Source organism: Hippocampus bargibanti, linkage group LG01 (genome assembly GCF_051943395.1).
Source record: "Hippocampus bargibanti isolate YZ-2025 linkage group LG01, ASM5194339v1, whole genome shotgun sequence".
In the NCBI taxonomy this organism is placed as follows: Eukaryota; Metazoa; Chordata; class Actinopteri; order Syngnathiformes; family Syngnathidae; genus Hippocampus; species Hippocampus bargibanti.
The window spans coordinates 16,449,756-16,471,097 of record NC_142734.1 but is presented as its reverse complement, the minus strand read 5'-3'; the positions used below and the strand labels follow the sequence as shown (position 1 = coordinate 16,471,097).

The 21,342-nt window shown below is 42.9% G+C and overlaps 1 protein-coding gene across 4 annotated transcripts in view; it reads left to right on the top strand.

Moving 5' to 3' along the window:
- LOC148903333 (receptor tyrosine-protein kinase erbB-4-like) overlaps positions 1-21,342 on the top strand; it is a 221,306-nt gene that overhangs the window by 127,005 nt on the left and 72,959 nt on the right. For 3 of the 4 annotated variants that reach the window (XM_089000584.1, XM_089000589.1, XM_089000575.1), the window contains exon 3: positions 7,381-7,567. In XM_089000584.1, coding sequence (XP_088856710.1) covers positions 7,381-7,567 — 187 coding nt within the window. Of the gene's footprint in view, positions 1-6,105; positions 6,216-7,380; positions 7,568-21,342 lie in introns of those variants that run through there. The other variant, XM_089000599.1, reaches the window with a different exon arrangement.

The following is a 21,342-nucleotide window of genomic DNA, read 5'->3' as shown; positions in this document are numbered from 1 at the left end:
AGATGCCTCGCAGAAGTCACTTATAAAATAATCTGTTGCATGGTGGTCACCCTGTCCGCGACAATAAGTATCAGCACTCGGTGGAAGAAAGGCAACTGCTTGAAGCAAACACACAATCTCTGGCAGGGTGGAAACCAAAGTCAGAGTTCTGTGATTTGATTCAACGTGTTCATCTCAGAACATGCAGCCTGACCAACACTTGTGTCTCCAGACTTTGGTTCATATGTGATATCTCAAGTCAGTGGCTATACAGTGGAACCTCAAGTCGAATGAATTCAATTCATTCTTGGGTGTAGGACAACTTCTCACCCATTTTGATTTCACCCATAAGAAATTATGAAAAATAAGACGGTCCACATCGATCCAATTGGAATGTTTAGAATTCACTTTCGATCCTTGAAACGCATATATTCCTCCAGCTTGTCATGTTTCAGATCGTCATGCATCTCCAGGACGTTTTATCTCTTGTTGTTAAGGCGGAGGTTGACTGATACAGATGGGTTGCTGAAGAAATAATTCATAAAAGAAATGCCGAAGAGGCATGACTTGGGCTCGAAAGATTTCTTGACTGTTGCGGTATATAGTATGTTGTATAATTAACAAGTTTCAACGGATTAAATCTCATCAGCTTCTGAAAACATGGACATCACTGAAGCGGTGTTTTTAACTCATTCACTGCCAGATGTGCAAAATGCCAGTTTTTTTGTCATTGTCACTCGAATTCCAGGACCCACAGAATATTGAGTTTTAGGACGACATAAACATTCAATGCAGCGTTAGAAACCTTACTTTTTTCTTTCATCTGAAAAAAAAGAGTTAATTCCTAAATTATATGAGTCTAAAGTTATGAGCTTGAAATGAAGGTGGCTGTCCAAAAATACAATGCAATACATACATTGGTTTATATACTGTTTTAAAAACAACTGAAGCTGGAACAAAGCGCTAACATGGAAAAAACGGAAATGCTGCCCCATTGTGGAAGGGAAAAAACATTGCCAGCGGCCATTGCCAGCGGCCATGGCCAGCGCTTTATCGGCACCTAAACAAGAAAAAACAAAATCACAAATTCAGGAATGTCGCTCTATATCATATTTTCAATCCCCAAATACATTTGTGAATGGCAGTGAATGTGTTAAAAGACAATAAGATGCCTGCAGTATAGAAGAAACCCCCCAAAATCCAGCCGCTTGAAAAGTACACAGTTTTTGCAACGGATGACCCGAGGAAGAAAAAGACCTGTGAGTACATCAATGACGGACACATGAGCATCATTGAGGAGTTTTATCAATGAATACACAACTTGTAGCTCCACTTTGTACTATTTTTGGATGTATTCGATTACATTAAATGTGACACATTCTTTGCAGACATGAAAATAAGGATACAAGCTCCACTATTGATTTATGTGTGATGCTTGCCCTGTTGGACGAGGTCAGCCGCCTGGCCACGTGGTGCAAGGACAACAATCTCCGTCTGAATGTGGAGAAGAGGAAGGAGATTGTTGTGGACTTCAGGAGAGTGTGCCCCCAGCATGCTCCACTAACCATCGACGGTGCTGCAGTGGAGAGTGAGCAGCACCAAGTTCCTGGGAGTGCACATATCCGAAGACCTGTCCTGGAGCCACAACACGGCATCAATCGCCAAGAGATCCCACCAGCGCATGTACTTCCTCCGCAAGCTTAAAAGAGCTGGAGCCCCGACCCCCATCACGACCTCCTTCTACCGCGGTACCATCGAGAGCATCCTGATCAGCTGTATCACCGTGTGGTACGGTGCCTGCACCGTGTCCTGCCGTAAGACTCTGCAGCGCATCGTGAGGACAGCTGAGAAGATCATTGGTGTCTCCCCCCCCCCCTTCAGGACATCTACAACACCCGCCTCACCCGCAGAGCCATCAGGATCGCTGCCGATCCCACACACCCCTCCCACAGCCTCTTCAGCCTGCTGCCATCGGGTAGGAGACTGCAGAGTCTCCGAGCCAAGACCAGCAGGCTCAAGGACAGTTTCTGCCACCAGGCAGTCCGGAGACTCAACTCCCTCCCAGCCCTGCCCAGCCTGCCCCTTCCCACTGCCACACTCACCGAACTCTGAGAACACGCTACATGCTGTACGATCATCCTGAACTCTATTTTTTTTGTTCTTTCTCATTTTTTTCTGCAAGACCTCACTTCAACCCTTTCTTGTTGTTTGTTTTTGCAATACTACATTACGTCACTTTATGTACGTCACTTCCTCACTTTACATATGTCACTACCTCACTTTACATACGTCATGCCTCACTTTCCAGACGACACTACCTCACTTTACATAGAGAAATTACAAGTATTGTCTGTTGTCAATTGTATGTCTTTTAGCCACATTATAAGTGCCTTGCATGTCTTGCACGCTGGGTCCGAGAGGACATTAATTTCATTTGTGCTGTATGTCATGCATATTAGCACGTTTGACAATAAAGCTGACTTTGACTTTGTTGTGTTTGCTATCTTGATAGATCTGGCCATGTAGTGGCACAGTGCTATATGAGATGCTCTGTTGTACATTTCCTGTATTTATTTTTATAATTCAGTTTTAAGTGCACTTTATAAATCCTTACTCAAGAGGTTATGGATTCGCGAAGCCTTCGTGAAGCCTTTCTTGTTTAGTTTTATATTTACATTATTTCCCAGTTTTAGTACTTTCTGTTTAGTTTAGAACTTTGCTGAACATCACACAACCAAAAAGATCAATTGGAAGCCTTTGGCAGGTTTTCGAAAGACATCCACCAAAGCAATTGAACGGTCATCTTCACAGTGCTATACTTCTTCCATGGGTTTTCAATTATTTCAAAGTCAACGACCCTCTCAAAGGTAGCTGATTTTATATTTATTCATTTATGAGTATTATTTTTTTCCCAAAAGAATTATTCCAAATCTTGAATGTCATGCCCGAGTGCCTTCAGCATACTTAACAGCCAAATAGCCCCATAAGATGAAGAGTTGCACGCCGCTCTCGCACTTAGGCAGCCCATTGAGGCGAATTGGTAAACAGGTCCCCGCCCACCCATTGACTTTGCTACCACGTGGAGCATTCAGATTGCACCGCCTGCCGCCGCCAATTCCGTCGACTCAAACTATTGAGAGCCTGTGCTGACATGGGCCACTGCACTCTCCTTGACTCACTGGCAGACTGCTCTATATGTATGGAAATGAGTTGTAATCACAATAATATGTGTCCCATCCTCTTGTATTGTAACGGCGTTATTGTATTTTCCCCAGCTCGGTGGCTTTTTGGCCTTTATCTATCAAGTTTCAATCTAACCTCCGGCTTTTTCAAGGTCCATCCCCTTCTCTTCCTTTGTATGCTGTCCAGCCATGTTTACTTTTCCGCTCATCCAGATGACAGAAGCAGGCGTGAAATTAATTGGGCTTAAAATGACAATTAATTTTGCTCAAAATGGGTGTGCCAAATTTCCCTCCTCAGCGTCACTCCTCCTCCTGTCCGTGAACTTCACAAATCTTTGCAACTTTGTCAAAACATCTTCACCATCACCATCTCTTTATCCAGTACCAATAAGACCACAATGTGTTTTTGTTTTTGTCGCACCATAGCGCTGAGCCCCTCTTCGGTATCTCATTATTTCCCACATGCAATTATGAATTAAGTATGAGTGAGTGGAGATAAACTCCAGATCATTCTTTTAACACACCAGCATCACTTTCCATGACCTAATGGTTTCTCTGAACCTTACAAATATGCGAGACAATAAAGTACAATCATCTGTGAGCAAAGTTTTCAAATAATGTTAGGTTGGTGTTTTGTCAAAATCTTGGATACTACCCTGAGGCTGTTTCTTTGACGAAAAGGTAGATATTTCTTTGGCTATTTTCCGGTGAGCTGCCTCCAAGGATGCCTGAACAAAAGGTTTGCCTAGGCCATTAGTCTGAATCTTTTTCAGTTTGCCCGCATGACTTTCTGCTAATTTGTCGTCGAGATTTTGAATCCTTGTGAGGTGAGCTTATTGAACTGAATGGCATTTGCTTCCATTCTTCGGTCTCCGACAGCTGTATTTCCTGTAGTCCTTCTACCTTAAGCAAAGTGACTGCATTCTTAAGTAGATCACTCCAAGACAAACCAGAAATGTGGCTGAACATCATGAGTCATATCATTAAATGACAGGAAACGTCAAAAGAAAGATTCCTGCTAACATCTATCACCTTCTCTACTTTGAGGATTATATCAAACTAGTTTGGCTCTCCGCTTTTGGCCTGAGTGTATTTTCCCAAAATGTGGTATACCTGCCGCAGACAGATTGAATTGAAAAAACTATTTGCTAGACGAAAGGAAACTACTTTATGAAGGTAGTGGAATGGAAACAAAACTTGAAATGTGTCATGTGAAGCTGACCAGTCTCCAATAGTTGCAGTTTTTGAAGCGTGTGCAGCGCAGCTTGGCAGAGATATTTACCAGAAGAAAAACAATCATGCCTGGAGTGATCAATTACAAAAAAAATATTTAAAAAAAACCTGAAAAATTTACACGTTTCTGACAGGTGCTGAGAGTCATCTTAGACAGCACCCTGCTGATCAACTCTAGCATGAGCCTTGTTTAGTACAGAGTATCCAGCAAATCCATCCATAATCCGTACCGCTTAATCCCCAGTAGGGTCGTGAGGGGTACTGCAGCACATCCCAGCAGTCTTCAGACACTAGGTGGGGGGGACCCTGAACTGGTTGCCAGCCAATCATAGGGCACAAAGAGACAAACAACCATTAACTCTCCCACTCACCTAGGGAAAATTTAGAGCAGAGGTGCTCACACTTTTTCAGCATGGGAGCTACTTTTGAAATGACCAAGTCAAAATGATCTACCCATTATATTTGTTGACAAAAATATTGAGGATCCTTCAAACCAATGTTGATGTATAACCGCATGTCGCACAACACAATATAATGACGTAAATTATTTGCCCTTACTTGAGTTCACTCTGATAACTGCTTTATGTAACAAAGAGGGTACAGAAAGTGCTAAAGAATGAATGCCTCTCTGTGTCTTTGTGTTGTAATATTGTCTTTGTTTTGTCATATTTTTTTTTATTTATTTTTTTTTGTTCTTTTGACTTCAAAACGGCGCCGCGGGAGTGGCTGCCTTTCCAGGAGCTCATGTATTTTGTTTTTCTACTTTCATTCCTTTTATCGCTTTGCTGCTGTGACATGTAAATTTCTCTACTGCGAGACTAATAAAGGCAAATCCAATCCAATCCAATAACTGGCAGACGAGACAAACCCACTTTGAAAATATCATTGTGAAAAAAAAGTCCTTCTCCCATTCCGTATGAAAGGGATACTTTTTTTTACTTGGTACAGGAACCCCACTCATTTTTATACCCTATCTTATGTTCAAGAGGGAAAAAAAACAAGCTAAAAATTAGGATTTAACGAACGGCTAGCTAGTTAACTTTGCGAAGGTCAGGGGCGCAGTTTCAGCACGCCGTATATCTCATAATGTCATCTGATTGGTTGTTCGGTGTATCAATCAAATGATGGGATGACTGACAGGCTGACGTCTAGACAACTTTATTTGTATTGTTCACGACAATGTCACGTTACCCTGTCATGCAATCTACCAATAGTGCGTTGGTGATCGACTGGTCGATCGCAATCGACGTATTGAGCACCCCTGATTTAGAGTGTTCAATCAACTTGCCATGCAAGTTTTTAGAATGTGGAAGGAACCCGGAGGAGCCGGAGAAAAACCATGCGGGCTCTGGGAGAACATGTCAACACACGGAGGCCGCAGCCAGACTTGAACTCGCGACCTCCGCCCTGTGACGTTGGCGTGCTAAACACTCGACTATCGGGCCGCCTCCAACCTGGTACTCCTTCAATTATTCCAGCCCTTTTGATTACTATTGATCTACAAGTTCTTAACATATTACCATAACACGGGGGGGGGGGATTACTCCTACGTTCTGGAAATGCCCAACCAAGGACAGCATAATCCCTTAATTGAATCAACTCATTTACCACAACATGATTTTTCTACATTTTTTTGCTCTCCCATTTCCTGATGTTGCTAGGCAACAAAGAACTCTTGTATATTCGGGATGTTTTACTATTTTCCAGATTGGGGACTGGCTCGGAGAAAGGGCCACAGTCAGAGCAGCAATGAGCGTGCCAGCAAGTCGCCGGGGGCCTCAGTGGGCATATGGGGCTTACCATGAAGTTAATGATAGCCGGGTGAGCTCAGCAAACCCCCAGCAGTGAACACAAGGCCACAGTGGGGGTCAAAGTAATGGCAGGGTATGACTTTCACCCAGGGGGCGGAATAAAGAATCCTCTGCAAGAATACAATGTTATTTTGCTGTTCCTTTTCTTTACAGTTGAAGACGGGTAAAACAATGTTGTTTGCTCTCCAACACACTTTTCTTTTCTTTAACCGGGCATTTCTGGCGGTTCTCACAATAGGCATCCTCTCTGCAATAAGTATGCTAATCAAATCCTTTTCCTGAAATGATGATGTTGTTCACTCACTCTCGATGATTGACGCACTGTAATCTCGCTAATGAGCACCTCCACGGTCTGTTTAGTTTCTATTGTGTTCGCGGCCAGGCTGCGAGCCGCTATATGGAAGCTTGTGTCGAACACCTGCTATTATCACAAAGCTCCTAACTATTGGTTTATAGCACTTGCCCATTTCCAGCTGTGCGCCTTCTCCCGGCTAGACTTATGACAAACCCACTATTAGTGCCCACCACCACAGAATAGACGTTCGATGACATTGAAAAGTCTCCACTTTTAAATGTCATTGAAATCCGTCAGCTAAACACACCACGCGTGATATCACTTTGAATGAGACCAGTTTTTTTATGTTGTAAGAAATACATTTTTGTAAAGTAGGAAAGGAATATTTTGCTAACAATTGAACATCTTGAAGGTTAATCAATTAAAAGAATAAAAGGCTCGAGCAGCAGTGTCCAATCTTTCCTGTGTGACAGAGTCACTTTAAAACTCAACAAAAGTGGCTTTTATATAGTGATAAACAAAAGATTCATGCCCCTTCTTTTACATCGGTTTGACAAACAATTTATCTCTTGTCGGGTAGGTTCAAAAAATATCTTTTTTTTATTATTATCCATTCAAAATATGTGGTAATGTGTGATTCACATATGACAGATGTGAACACTTTAGGATCAAGGATCTACAATCAAATGAAAAATGTGCAAAATTAGCAATGCATTTCTGCTTCCTCGGAGTGACACATCCGAACACATCATTTTTTTCCCGCACGAACGTCTGGTTCCCATTTTTCAAAAGGATCCTCGTACAGTTGCCAGCGCTCATCTATTGCAGCATCAATGGTCTTGCTTTCAAATACCAACTGCATCTTCTCTCTTCTTTACAGTCAATCAGAGAGGTGACAGGCTACGTGCTGGTGGGTCTCAACCAGTTCGACTATCTTCCATTAGAAAATCTGAGGATCATCAGAGGTACAAAACTCTATGAAAGCCGCTACGCGCTTGCCATTTTCCTCAACTACAGACGTGATGGGTACTACGGATTGAGGCAGCTGGGCCTCCGCAACCTCACAGGTAAGCAATTCCTGTCAAATACGAGAAAAATGTATATACACATTACATTATATTGATCAAACTTCCAGATCTTATGCCGATGTGGAAGAATGGATGTTTCGCTAAAACCCTGAATTTGTGGATTTGGAATTGCACACAGGTGACTGTATTTTCCGCATAGTAAGGCGCATCTGAAAGCATTCATTTTTCTCAAAAGATGACGGTGCGACTGATAATCGGACTGGCCTTTTATATGAATCAATATTCTGACATGGTGGATGTAGTATTTTAAATGTTCGATAAATTGCTTTGATGCAGGTCAGTGACTCTGTAAGCTCCATATTAATAAATCTGCATTGTATTGTAATACTCTGAAGAAAATACGGTGTGAAGAAATCTTTGTCAATCGACAAAAAACTTTCTATGGCAATAAAAAGAGCATTAATTATTTTGATGAGTCACTGGGTTTTCATACCAGATATTGAAACTTGAATCTACCCTGCCGAATAATGTTCCCTTTTTACCACAAATATATTTTTGTTTTGCTAATTTGGAAAATGTCATAATTCCCTGCTTGTGTTTGACTTATGCATATTTAATGAGCACAAAATTACGGCTCAGAATTTGATGTCCCGTCACTGCTACAAAATTAATTTTTATGTTGTATGGTAACATCTTAATTGATTGTCTCACTTACACACACACACACACACACACACACACACACACACACACACACACACACACACACACACACGCACACGCATACAAGCAAGCACACTTACATTTCTTTTGATTAGCACAATTTCAGCACATATTATTTGTGGTCACAGCCTTACAATCAGCTCATCTCCTACAGTTGTAGTGCAAATCAACTTTATCCTTAATCATAAATTTGAAAATGGTCTTCTCGAGAAGCGTTTGCTCTGCCATTTCCCCCAGTGAATCATTTCCTACTTTTCATCTGAAGACACGCAAGAATAAGTTTGAGGATCATTGTGGCATTGCCTTGACGTACTTGCGCAGAGGAACACAAACTGGTGATTGAGAAGTTCTGTCAGAGCAACACCTGTTTACAGCATCCAATCTGAGGAGAATCAAGGTCTGAGTGCCACTCTTTTGCAATACTTTACAAATAGGACAGACCTTGTTTATCTTTGGCATCAATACATTCGACTTTGGGAGAGTTGATTGTAATCTGTTGTGGGGGTGTTCTTCCAGTTAGAACAGAACAATATCCTCGTCAAGTGGTGGCCAATAGCAAATTCACAGTGTGGATGTCCAGACAAGGAACAAAAAACTGTACGCCAAGGCCGCCAGAAATCTCAACAATCGGCACAAATGAAACCACAGTAATATTTTAATGTTTAAAAAATAAAATAAAATAAATACAGACACACACACTGGTTCAACTAGACGTGTACTCACACATACTTAATGTATTTTATAATACATGTTGAACTCTAGTCAATAAATTGTGGGATATTTAACACATTGCTACTGGGAAATGAGAAGGTCTGCATTTCTGAAAGACAAAGAATCCATTTTATTTCTTTTTTTTTTTAACAATCACTGATTTAGCAGGTCCATCAGAATTGATATTTCAGTGTTAAAAACAATTTGACTGTTGCTGACTGCTGTGAATTCAGTCCCCTGGGGAGTAGGCTGAAATCATGGGTGCGTGTTTCGCTCCAAGTCATTTGAAAGTAATTCACTTTAAAATGGTGTTATCCTCTTTAAAGGTAATGTGTTCAGCATTACCTGTGCGGTTATTGTCATGTGTTATTCTTTTCTTTTATATATATATATATATATATATATATATATATATATATATATATATATATATATATATATATATATATATATATATATATATATATATATATATATAACTTTTACTGCTTTTACTGCTTGTGTCCAAGGGTTTATGGTGTGTCTGTTCACCCATCAAATGAAAAAAATATGAAATATCTGCCAATTATTTTCCTATATTTCTTAGTCCATGAAATTTGCAGTGGAGAGTTTTTTTTAATCGTCACCAATTAAATGTTGATAACTGTGATGCAATTGAACGCTTCCATCATGATGAAAACAGTCTTTTTACTTTGTATGTTTTGGCAAAGTTCTTCAAAATACAGTGTTAAATTATATATTTACTAAGTGGGAAAGATTACCCCCGCCTCGGAAAAAAGAAGACTCGTACCAATGGCCACTTGTGCTTTTTTAATGAGTGAGCGAAAAGAAGGCTGGAATATATTAATCATGGATCTTGTGTCATCGTTAAGGCGCTGATCATTAGGACATCTCGCATCCTTTCAAACATTGCCTTTGCTCACACAGAAAATGCTGCTGTTTGCAAGGCAAACAAAAAGCCTCAGTGTGCTTGTTGATTTTTTTTTTTCTTGGACTGTTTCAGAGAGTTGAACATCCTCTCCCTTTTTTCAAAATTAAAAAGCTTGAACAACAAGCACTATGTTGTTAGGTAAAGCAGAGTATGCCTTGTTCCTCTTCTTTCAGTGGAAAATGTTGCCAAATTAGCCACAATGATCTCCTTCACTGTGCTTCTGTGCAGGGGTGCATGTTCTCCCCGTGTCTCTGTGGGTTTTCTCTGGGTACTCCGGTTTTGTCACGGTTTGCGAGGTGGTGTTGGTGGTGGATCCCAAAATGTTAAATTGTATTCAAAATAAAGTCAGCGGGAACAAAATCTAAAACATCAAAGTCGCCTGAACAGAAACGTACAACGTATCAAAGAAAACCAAGAGTAAAACTCTGCCAAGATGAAACAAACCTGACAGGGTGCAGCAAACGCATACACAGTACACAATGACCCGACCCAGAATGGTTGTGCCGGGAGTCCTTTTAACTGCCACTGATTGGAACAACCAACACCTGTGTGGCTGTAGGCGGGGGCGACAGCGCCACCCGTTGGTCGCCAACCAGATCGTAACAGTACCCCCCCTTCACGGGACTGCTTTAAGAAGTCCCAACAGTCTCCCACGAGGTCCAACTCTCCAGGGAACAATGGTGGCGACGGCAACCGTTGCCTCTCCAGCCTATGATGGACGGCGGCCTGATGGGAACGGGACTCGGCCTGACGTGGACGTGGGTCGGCTCGTCGTGGACGTGAGTGTGACCCTTCTCGCACAATCACGTGACGGCGCATGGCTCGACGTGGACGTTGCATTGCCAGGCGCAGAGTGGCACCTCGGACGGCCCTATGGGAACAGGACTCGGCCGGACGTTGACGTGGACATTATGGCTCATTGTGTGATGCAATTCAAACTTGACGAGGCGTGGCCTAACATGGACATGAACTGCCCAGCACTGGGAAAACAAGACCAGTCCTTAGCAGCTGCGGGATCCAGCGGTGAGTGGGGCCTCGGCCTGACGTGGACGCGGACATGGCACGGCTCATCATGGATGTGACTCAATTCAACATGCACGACTACGCGTGGCTGGACGTGGGCATGCACTGCCAGACACCTAGTGTCACCCTGGACGGCCACCTGGAAAGAGGTCTCACCTTAGCAGCAGCTAGCGACCCTTCTCACACAATCACGCGCCGTCGCATGGCTCGACATGGACGTTGCACTGCCGGGCACAGGGTGGAAATGAGACCGATCCGTTGTACTTGCGGGATCGGGACCCGATCGTAGGTCGGGTCATTCAGTCACGGTTTGCGAGGTGGTGTTGGTGGTGGATCCCAAAAAGCAGGCAGGAGGGAGCAGCAGGTTGTATTTGACAAATTGTATTCAAATAAAGTCAGCAGGAACAAAATCTAAAACATCAAAGTCAACTGAACAGAAAAGTACAAAGTATCAAAGAAAACCAAGAGTAAAAGTCTGTGGTCGTCGTGTGTATGATTTTGAAGTGCGCTTTTCAACCCTTTCATGTCTTTCAATTCCTTGATCTCCTTGATGTGCGTCTCACCCTGACGCATAGCACACGCTTGAAAATGGTATAAAAGGAGCTGTCGCGGGACAGAGAGATGGGGGCGAACCACGCGGCAGAATCATCTCAGACTCTCAGACTCAGACCCGGACAGACACACCGCTCGCAGAGACCTGCTCAGCATCGCACGGAGTTTCACAGCACGACTTGCTCTACTCCACGCCGCGATCAAGCTCTGCGCATCACCTGCCTGGGAGATCTGACAACGAACCTACTTACAAATAAAGAGAAACATCAAACTCTTTATTGGCGAGCTAGCCAGGAGCATTTTTTTCTCTCCTCCTCAGCCCAATCAACTCTCCAAATGGAAAGAACCAGATTTCCCAGCCGCCCGTGATCCGGGCATCTTCACAGCAAGACCCCTCGAGCCGAGCTCCCGATGGGCCGCCACCACCCGTGGGCGCCCCGACCCCACCGTGAAACCTGCCGCACCCTGATGGCCAACATCGTCCAATTCGCCTGGCGACTCTGCAACTAGCTGCATCGTATATGTCCACAATGGGACATCGTCGGACATCGCTTATGTCCACGATCGGACTTCGGGAAGACGCTTCATGGCCGACACGGCCGCCGACGTCAGCGTGCTTCCTCAGCGTCCTGCAGAGCGCCAGGGCAGCGCGATCAACGCCACCGTCGCCGATGACTGGCCTGTCCGTGCCCGGCAGCATGACCAACTTCACGCTCCTTTGTCCTCACAATCCCTCATCGATTGACTCAAACTGGCAGTCGTAGAGCACTCTTTGCCGTGCTCCCGTACAACGACTTCAGGCACCACAAAACTTCCTCGGCAACCACCCCACCGACGCCTGCCATGCCCAGTGACCGTCATCTTGCCTGGCCTCACCATGTCGCAGAATGACTTTTGTTTTTACAGTAAAGTCTCATTATATCGATATTGAAGGGAGTCCGAAAAAATATCTATATAACCGGGACTATCGATATATCCGACCCTGTTTGCATGTAATTTTCTCCGTGCGTGCATAGAAATAGTATTGATATAACCGGGACTATCGATATATCCGATATCTATATAACGAGACTTTACTGTATTTATTTTTCCTTCATCGCTTTCACCGACTTCGGATCCAGGAGGGGAGCCCTGTGGCGTCACACGTGTGTATGATTTTGAAGTGCGCTTTTCAACCCTTTCATGTCTTTCAATTCCTTGATCTCCTTGATGTGCGTCTCACCCTGACGCATAGCACACGCTTGAAAATGGTATAAAAGGAGCTGTCGCGGGACAGAGAGATGGGGGCGAACCACGCGGCAGAATCATCTCAGACTCTCAGACTCATCTCAGACTCAGACCCGGACAGACACACCGCTCGCAGAGACCTGCTCAGCATCGCACGGAGTTTCACAGCACGACTTGCTCTACTCCACGCCGCGATCAAGCTCTGCGCATCACCTGCCTGGGAGATCTGACAACGAACCTACTTACAAATAAAGAGAAACATCAAACTCTTTATTGGCGAGCTAGCCAGGAGCATTTTTTTCTCTCCTCCTCAGCCCAATCAACTCTCCAAAAGAACCAGATTTCCCAGCCGCCCGTGATCCCGGCATCTTCACAGCAAGACCCCTCGAGCCGAGCTCCCGATGGGCCGCCACCACCCGTGGGCGCCCCGACCCCACCGTGAAACCTGCCGCACCCTGATGGCCTGATGACACACCGCTCGCAGAGACCTGCTCAGCATCGCACGGAGTTTCACAGCACGACTTGCTCTACTCCACGCCGCGATCAAGGTCTGCGCGTCACCTGCCTGGGAGATCTGACAACGAACCTACTTACAAATAAAGAGAAACATCAAACTCTTTAAGTCTGCCAAGATGCAACAAACTTGACAGCGTGCAGCAAACACATGGTGTGAATGTGAGCTCGGATCACCCCTGTTTGTTGCACCCCTTGATACGGCCTGAAGGATAAAATGGGTGGACCTACAAACAATAGTTACCTGCCATTTCTCTGCCACACAGTGACTGTATTCGACTAATACATTGCATTAATTGAGATGCAAACCATGGCACTGTGCCATTCAGCTTTGCTTTGATTCCTATGCCCACCCGTCTCTTTTATTTTAGCTTTTTTTTTGGGGGGGGGGCATTAGAGCATATTTAAGGAGTCAGTTGCTGAAGTAATGTGTCAGCAGGATTTTCAAATCACATACATTTTAATATTTCCCATCATTGAAACACTGACAGAGTCCAAAAAAAAGATTCACTGGCCTGGACGAGTCCATGTTCACATGCTGTAAGGTGCATTTGCAACATACACCTTAGCAGCAGCAAGCGAGCAATGAACTTTGGTTGACTATTAGAACGACTAAAGACATTACTGAGTCACACTTTAGTGCACCGGCATCAAACTCAAGACCAGGCAGCCAATTCTGACTCACCACATAATTTTATATGGACTGCAAAGCGTGTTAAGTTCCATGATGCTTCCAAAAATCTATAGCAACATTTAAAATGATCTTATGCAATAAATGAAGCCTGTTGTCAGCATCTTCTTGCTACCAAACCTCTCATTACTGTGAATAAATGATTATTCTTGACTTCTTTACATGGTTTCATCGTCAAAATGGCCCTCCAAGGGAAATGGCAACTACAATGTGACCTGCGACAAAAATGAGTTTGACACTGCTGCCTTAGTCAGTAATTATCATGTCCATGACGGTGAATAAGATCTACTTCTGCCAATTATCCTTCTCAGAAGGCGATGACAAGGAAAGGCGGAGAGCAACGGTAATTTCTCAGATGAAGTAGCCTAAGATTGAAAAGTAATGGGAGTTAAGAGCTTGGGTGATTCAAGTGCAGTTTTCTCAGAAGCCTGGCAGGAAGTGCATTCAAGTGATGCATATTCAACATTGAACAGCAAAATAGTAGGCAAATTAATCGCTGTCATTCTGGAACACACAAAAAACATCCAATTTGATTTATTGATTTAGTTCTTTATTGTACTTTGTACCTATTTCGTTTTTTTTTCCCCCACATTCACGGAAAATGCATATTAAAGTTTCTCAGCAATGATTTCAAAGGGTGTCAATAATATGGAGATTTTCAGTATTTACAGAGCGGCATGGTCTCTAACCCCACTTTCAAACAAGTTGTATCATGTATTTTAAACCACATCCCTGAGTTGACTTTCCAGGGTCATCAAAACAATTTTCCACCAATATTTGCAGATGCAGTAGTTTCATTTTCTCAATGCCATCAAAGTTTAGAAATAGTAATCAACAAAAAAAGAAATAAAAATCATAGGCTACTGGTGAATTTGACCTCTAATTTTGACCAGTGCTTATTCATCAGACTAATTTAATCTAAATGTGGGCGTTTGTCATCCTCCCCCGCAAGACCTTTATTGTTCATTCTTCAGTCATTTTCCAAGGTTGAGAGCAGTCACTTTAGAAATGGCAAAGAATGAAGATGATCTTGCTTGTCCCTCAAATTGGGACACATTTTGCAACCAAATTTAACTTTAGACTTTTAGCTTTTGACATTATGAACCACTCCACTGTACCTAAACAATTTTGGTGTGGTTTCGTTGTTTCCTCAAATCTCCACAGTGACAACATATTGGTCAACCGCCTTTGGTCATTAGCATGATTAACATTCAGCTGCTTTCATGTTTTTTGGCACAGTCTATCTTTGGCTTGTGCTGATTAGATGCAGGGAAGTGGACACAGAAGCGTACTTATTCGGGCTGCACGTCTGCCCCATCAACTTCGGCAGCATCTCCTGTTACATTTTTCTCTTTGAAATGTTTCACGGTTGCACAATGATTTTGCGGTTCGCACATGTGTGACTTTCCCATGCTTTTTATATGCTTGCGTGGGTTTGCTTTTGCTATTCCAGCTTCATCCCAACACCCAAAAACATGCTTCTTAGGTTCAAGGCTCTAAATTGGTTAAAGGACACAGTCGCACTGGCCCTCCTCAGAGTATTGCTTTTCCTGCAGAAATGTCCTTTTTTATTCTGTCTGAGTGAGATGACCCAAAGGTACTTAAAGGATTGTGTTGTTGGAATTCTCGGAAAAGGTGCCTGGGGTCAATTTTTAATCCACCTTTTGCAAAGGTTATTTGCGAGACATACTTTGTTTATCATGTTTAGACTCATGTAGCGGCTTAGAATATTCTATTGTAAAAAATTAAATAATAAATAAAAAATGAGAAATATTGGGATCTTTTTGCCGGTTAGGAGTTTCTATCCACAAAAGCCCTGTGTCTACGGCCTTTGCAATTTGACCAGCAACCAGTCTGGCGTGACGTGTGAACGGTAGAGGAAATGGATGGACAATGTGATACATTTATCAGCGGGGCCAAATATTAGAGTCTGATACAGTGGGACCTCGGTTTACGAACCCCTTGGCTTACAAACTTTTCGGTTTACGAACATTTATACAATGAGTGATGTGTCGTTCTTGAATGAGCCCCTTGTCCAAACAGGCAGCGGACTTTTTTTGTCCTCTATTCCCCGCCCCCAGTCGTCGGTTAAAGCCACGTGATTGGTCAAGAACGCAGCAGTGGGCAATGGGGTTACAGACAGAGAGAGAGTGAGGCCGTTCTCTAAAAAACAAAATGGCGTCTTCGGTTAAAGCCACGTGATTGGTCAAGATGGATAGAAAACAGTGAAATTATCACAGAGAAAGCACCTAGGAGGGATCATTCCTCAAGATGGTGAAATAAGCCTATCTTCTTTCTTCTTTTCCTTTCGGCTTTTCCCTTCAGGGGTCGCCACAGCGAATCATTGTCCTCCATCTTCCCGGTTTTGTGCATCCTCTTCTCTCACACCAGCTACCTTCATGTCCTCTTTGACAACATCCATAAACCTCCTCTTCGGTCTTCCTCTCGGTCTCCTGCCTGGCAGTTCAAGATTCAGAATCCTTCTCCCGAAATAGTCGGTCTCTCTCCTCTGGACATGTCCAAACCATCTCAGTCTGGCTTCTCTGACTTTCTCTCCAAAGCCTCTAATATGAGTTGTCCCTCTAATGTACTCATTCCTGATCCTATCCAACCTGGTCACTCTCAAAGAAAACCTCAACATCTTCAGCTCTGCTACCTCCAGCTCTGCTTCCTATCTTTTCTTCAGTGGCAGCATCTCCAGTCCAAACATCATGTCTGGTCTCACCACTATTTTATACACTTTTCCTTTCATCATATCTGAAACCTATGTTGCTCATCAGTGCAACCGTGTTTACTCAGTGTTTAATGCTGAGGAAACCGGACACTCCATTCCATCAAGCCATTAACGACCATCACAAAGGTAAATAAAATGACTTTGGATTGGATTGGATTGGATTTGCCTTTATTAGTCTCACAGTGGAGAAATTTACATTTCACAGCAGCAAAGTGATGAAAGGAATGAAAGTAGAAAAACAAAATACATGAGCTTGACTTTATTGTACCGTACAGTTTCTTTCTTTAATCATAATACTATAGCACATTTATTATACATAAAATAAGGTATATTTTGTGTAGTTTTAAGGCTTAGAAAATTAGAAAGTAGAAAATTATGTTTTATAGGGACCTGGGAACGGATTATTCTCATTTTAATGGTTTCCTATGGGAAATTATTTTTTTGGATACACTTCGCCTTACACACTCTGTCTGGGAACCAATTAAGTTCGTAAGCCAATGTCCCACTGTACAATTGTTTTTCTCTCTGGGTGTTTCTGGTTGAGAACAGGAAGGGTTGAAAATGGGAGTGTCTATGTCTCAGTGGTCTGTCAAGAGAGGAAAGGAAGACGCAACATAAAAGTGGGTAGTGAGAGTGATGGCAGAAATTTAGTGTCCACTGAAAGCTTGGCGTGTACAAAAAGTGTCATCTCCTGCCTCCTACACGGACTCCTCAGTGCACAAAGCATTTTTCATCAGGACTGTGGCAAAAACAATATCATTGGAGACTGCGAAATGTAATCAGGGGGTTTAAAACACAATTATCAGGGAGGTAGTGGTGGCACTGTGGCCTGCCGGAGAAGAGGTGCGGGGGTACTGTGAAACGGACCACCCCCGTGTTGTCTGTGCCTCGCAGTGCCGCTCCCATTTGTCACCGAGCACAATATCTCTTTGGCTGGCAGAGCTAATAATGGAGAAGTGGGGAAATGGGACTCCGGAGACTCACCTTGTCACCGTGAAGATCACTTAAATTTTTCTCAACTCGCAAATATGGTGACTTTTATAAAAACACACCACACTCGGTTGAAATTGTGTCGCTGCAGGACGATGACAGTTCATTTGGTCCCTGGTCTGCTCTGGGGCCATTTTGCTGATTCGTCACTTTTGTTGGCATTTTTGCATGGTCTACTGGCGGCCTGTGCCCGGTTCTGCTGTCAAAGCTGTGATTCATAAGATCAGAGGAGCTGTTTTCAAATCATCTGCTTTCTTTCGCAACAATTTCCCTCCACCTCCCATCCCCTTCAGTGCTCGTCTGAGCAAACATGCTCGGGGGCATCACACAGTGCAGTGCTTCGCGCATTTGCACACATCGCTTCCTCAGAGACACAGCACTAGCTCGACATTCGTAGCTTTTTCTCTGGAATAGTTGTCTCCTCTATGAGGAGGAACATGACAGAAATCAGCATTTTTTAAAAATCAAATAAACGTCAGGACTTTAATAGGTACACCTACATAGTTTCCTGAGATCGAGTGCCCTTCACATTTTTGTGAAATAAGTTAAAATGAATATGAGACATGGTATGCAGTGCAGCGATGCGGTGAAGATATCAATGTCAACACCGATCATAAATATGTCAGAAAAAAAACTACAACGTCCTTTGGCAACATAAAATTCCTACTTATTTAAAACCGATAAACACTTTAAGGCAAAAATTAGTGCATCCAAAAGTGACTGCCAAATGGAAAACAAAGAAATGTAGTTTATTCAATACATTGTAAGAATTAAAATTGTAAAGACCAATACATTGGGGAGACTAAACAAATTCTCAAAAAAAGACTATCAACATCACAGGGATAATACTAGTGGGTCTCAATCGGCAGTACATATGCACCTAAAAGCTAGCAACCACTCATTTGACAACAACGAGGTTAAAATCTTAGCGAAAGAAAATAGATGGTTTGAAAGGGGAGTAAAAGAAGCCTCACTCCACCGCCATGGTGGTGTGAGGTTCAATTTGGATCGTTCGTACAACGGACTGCTTAGGCAACATAGGCTTAGTTATGCTGATGAGGTGATACCAGGGCAAATGGGGCAATCAGGCCAGTAGACCTCATACTCAGGCAGGACAATAGAAGTAATCAGTGGAGCCGCAGGGAGTAGTCCTCTGCTCCCCCCAAACTGAGAGCAGGGACCAAGCAGAGTCCGGCACCCCGACTTCTGGACAGTAGGGATATACAGTAAAGTCTCGTTATATCGATATCGGATATATCGATAGTCCCGGTTATATCGATACTATTTCTATGCACGCACGGAGAAAATTACATGCAAACAGGGTCGGATATATCGATAGTCCCGGTTATATCGATATTTTTTCGGACTCCCTTGAATATCGATATAACGAGACTTTACTGTATATATAAGGCTGCAACTACTAGAAAGACTTTACTTCGCTGAAAAAGCATCTTGGATAAGAAGTGAAACGTCCGACACCTTCAAAGAAGTACAGATGACGGCTGAAGAAACCTTTTCATCGATTCATAATCCAATGTGTTGAGAGCTTACACAGATGTATGTGTCAGAAGAGCATGTTATCTTTATATAGGCCCAATTTGGCACATGTATTTACAGTTCCAAATACTTGCAGAACATATATTTTGTTTTTGCGCTCAAAATCTAAGACATTCATCTTGTTCTCATGGTTCAAAGTGAACACCTGAAAATGGATGCCAGTTGTTGACTGGTGAACAGGTCCAAGGCAGTTGTCTACTGAAATGCATCTACTGTATTTTCCAGTGTATAAGGCCTTGATTTTCTTCAAAAGATGACCCTGCGCCTTATACGCAGGTGCTCCTTAGATGTGAAGTAATATGAGCCACAACAGGTCTCACAACTACTGTCAGTAGCCACCGACTAACTCCATTTCCTCCCCATAGAAGAAGTAGTGTGGAACACCAGCCTCTACTGTAGTGCCTTATAATGTGGTGTGCCTTATATTTGGAAACATTTTATATATTTATATATTATATTTGGAAAACATTTTTAATTGATTGAAGGTGTGCCTTATACTACGGTGTGTCTTATACAATGGAAAATGCAGCAATTTGTTTGCGTTTCCCCAAGTTGTGCACACATTTGTTGGGGGCCACACGGATCATAGTGACAACACTGAAATAAACTGCAAATGGTCAGTGGGTGACTGAGATGAAGCAGCAATAAATGCATAGCAAGTTTACAAAGACAAAGTCATGCTGTAGGTTTTTTCAGGTCGCACCATTTTTGTTTTTATTTACTTTCAGAGTAACACTTTACTCACAGGTGAACAGATGTTTGCTAAATGATGTCCTTGTTTTTTTTTCTGCCTCCGATTACAGAAGCAACTTATTTTATTCAAAAACAAGTACAAGGTGCCTTCTTGGAGGAATATTTGTGGCACGATTAACTCATTCATTGCCAGACAATGTGCAAAAATATGTCTACTCCAATACCAGGGTTTATGTCATTTTCACTCGAATTGCAGGACCCACAGAATATTGAATTTTAGGACTACATCAACATTTAATGCAGCATAAGAAATCTTAGACGTTCTTCTTTCATCAGAAAAAAATATTTCCTAAATTATATGGATCTGGAGTAATTTGAGGTGCAAGTGGGGGCTGCTGTACAAGAGACAAATACCCCCTATTGGAAGGGAAAACATTGCCAGATCTCTGACATGCGCTTTATCGGCACCCCCCGCAAGAAAAACCAGAACCTGAACAAATTCGGGAATGGCGCTCCACGTCATGCTTTTCCATTCCCAAATAAATTCGGGAATGGCAGTGAATTAGTTAATATGCATTTGAAAGGTGGATCCTATGCTGAACTCTTCAGCCCTTCCGACATATTTATGCCTTTGTCTGATGCATCCATTCAAAGTTTGCCTATGCTCTATTCCATTGAAATGGGAAAGTGAGTGTTAGTGGAATTTTATCACTCTACCTGGGCTTGTTTTTGAAGAAAAGAGAAAAACCTGAAAAGATCAACTTGACTACTATTTTCTCCTAATGCTCAGATTTTCGGCTGTGTGTCACACCGCACAAGACAATGCCAGCAAGTATAAAAATGTGGACTCATCAGCCGAGAGCGGCTCGCTATCACGGCTTTATTCATCAGCATAATTAGGTCGAGGAAGATATGTGGAACAAGTGGCTCACAGCACTGATGAAAGCTCATCACCGAGCTCCGTGCAGAGCATCATGGTTTCTGGCTGCCGGCGGCTCAATCATCGTCCACAGACGTCTTGAAAATAGCAGCTCTTTGCTTGACTGAAAGAATGTAGAATGAACATAATTGGTGAAAGAGCACAGTTCATTACTTCTCCCTTATTATTCTACTCTAAAACGACATCCAAAAATAGGTTTTCTATATTACTTCTAATGCTTTTAACCCTGGTAGACGGAGAAAAATAATAGTACCGTATTTTCCTGTGTATAAGGCAGAGCGCCTTGCACTTGCTGATGGCTGTCTACTCGGGATGCCAACGGATGCCAGCTATTGAGGTCCAAGGCAGTTGTCTACTGAAATGCATCTACTGTATTTTCCAGTGTATAAGGCCTTCATTTTCTTCAAAAGATGACTCTGCGCCTTATGCACAGGTGCGCCTTATATGTGAAGTAATATTGAGCCACAACAGATCTCGCACCTCGTGTCAGCAGCCACGACTCGATTTCCCCCTGTAGAAGAAGTCATGG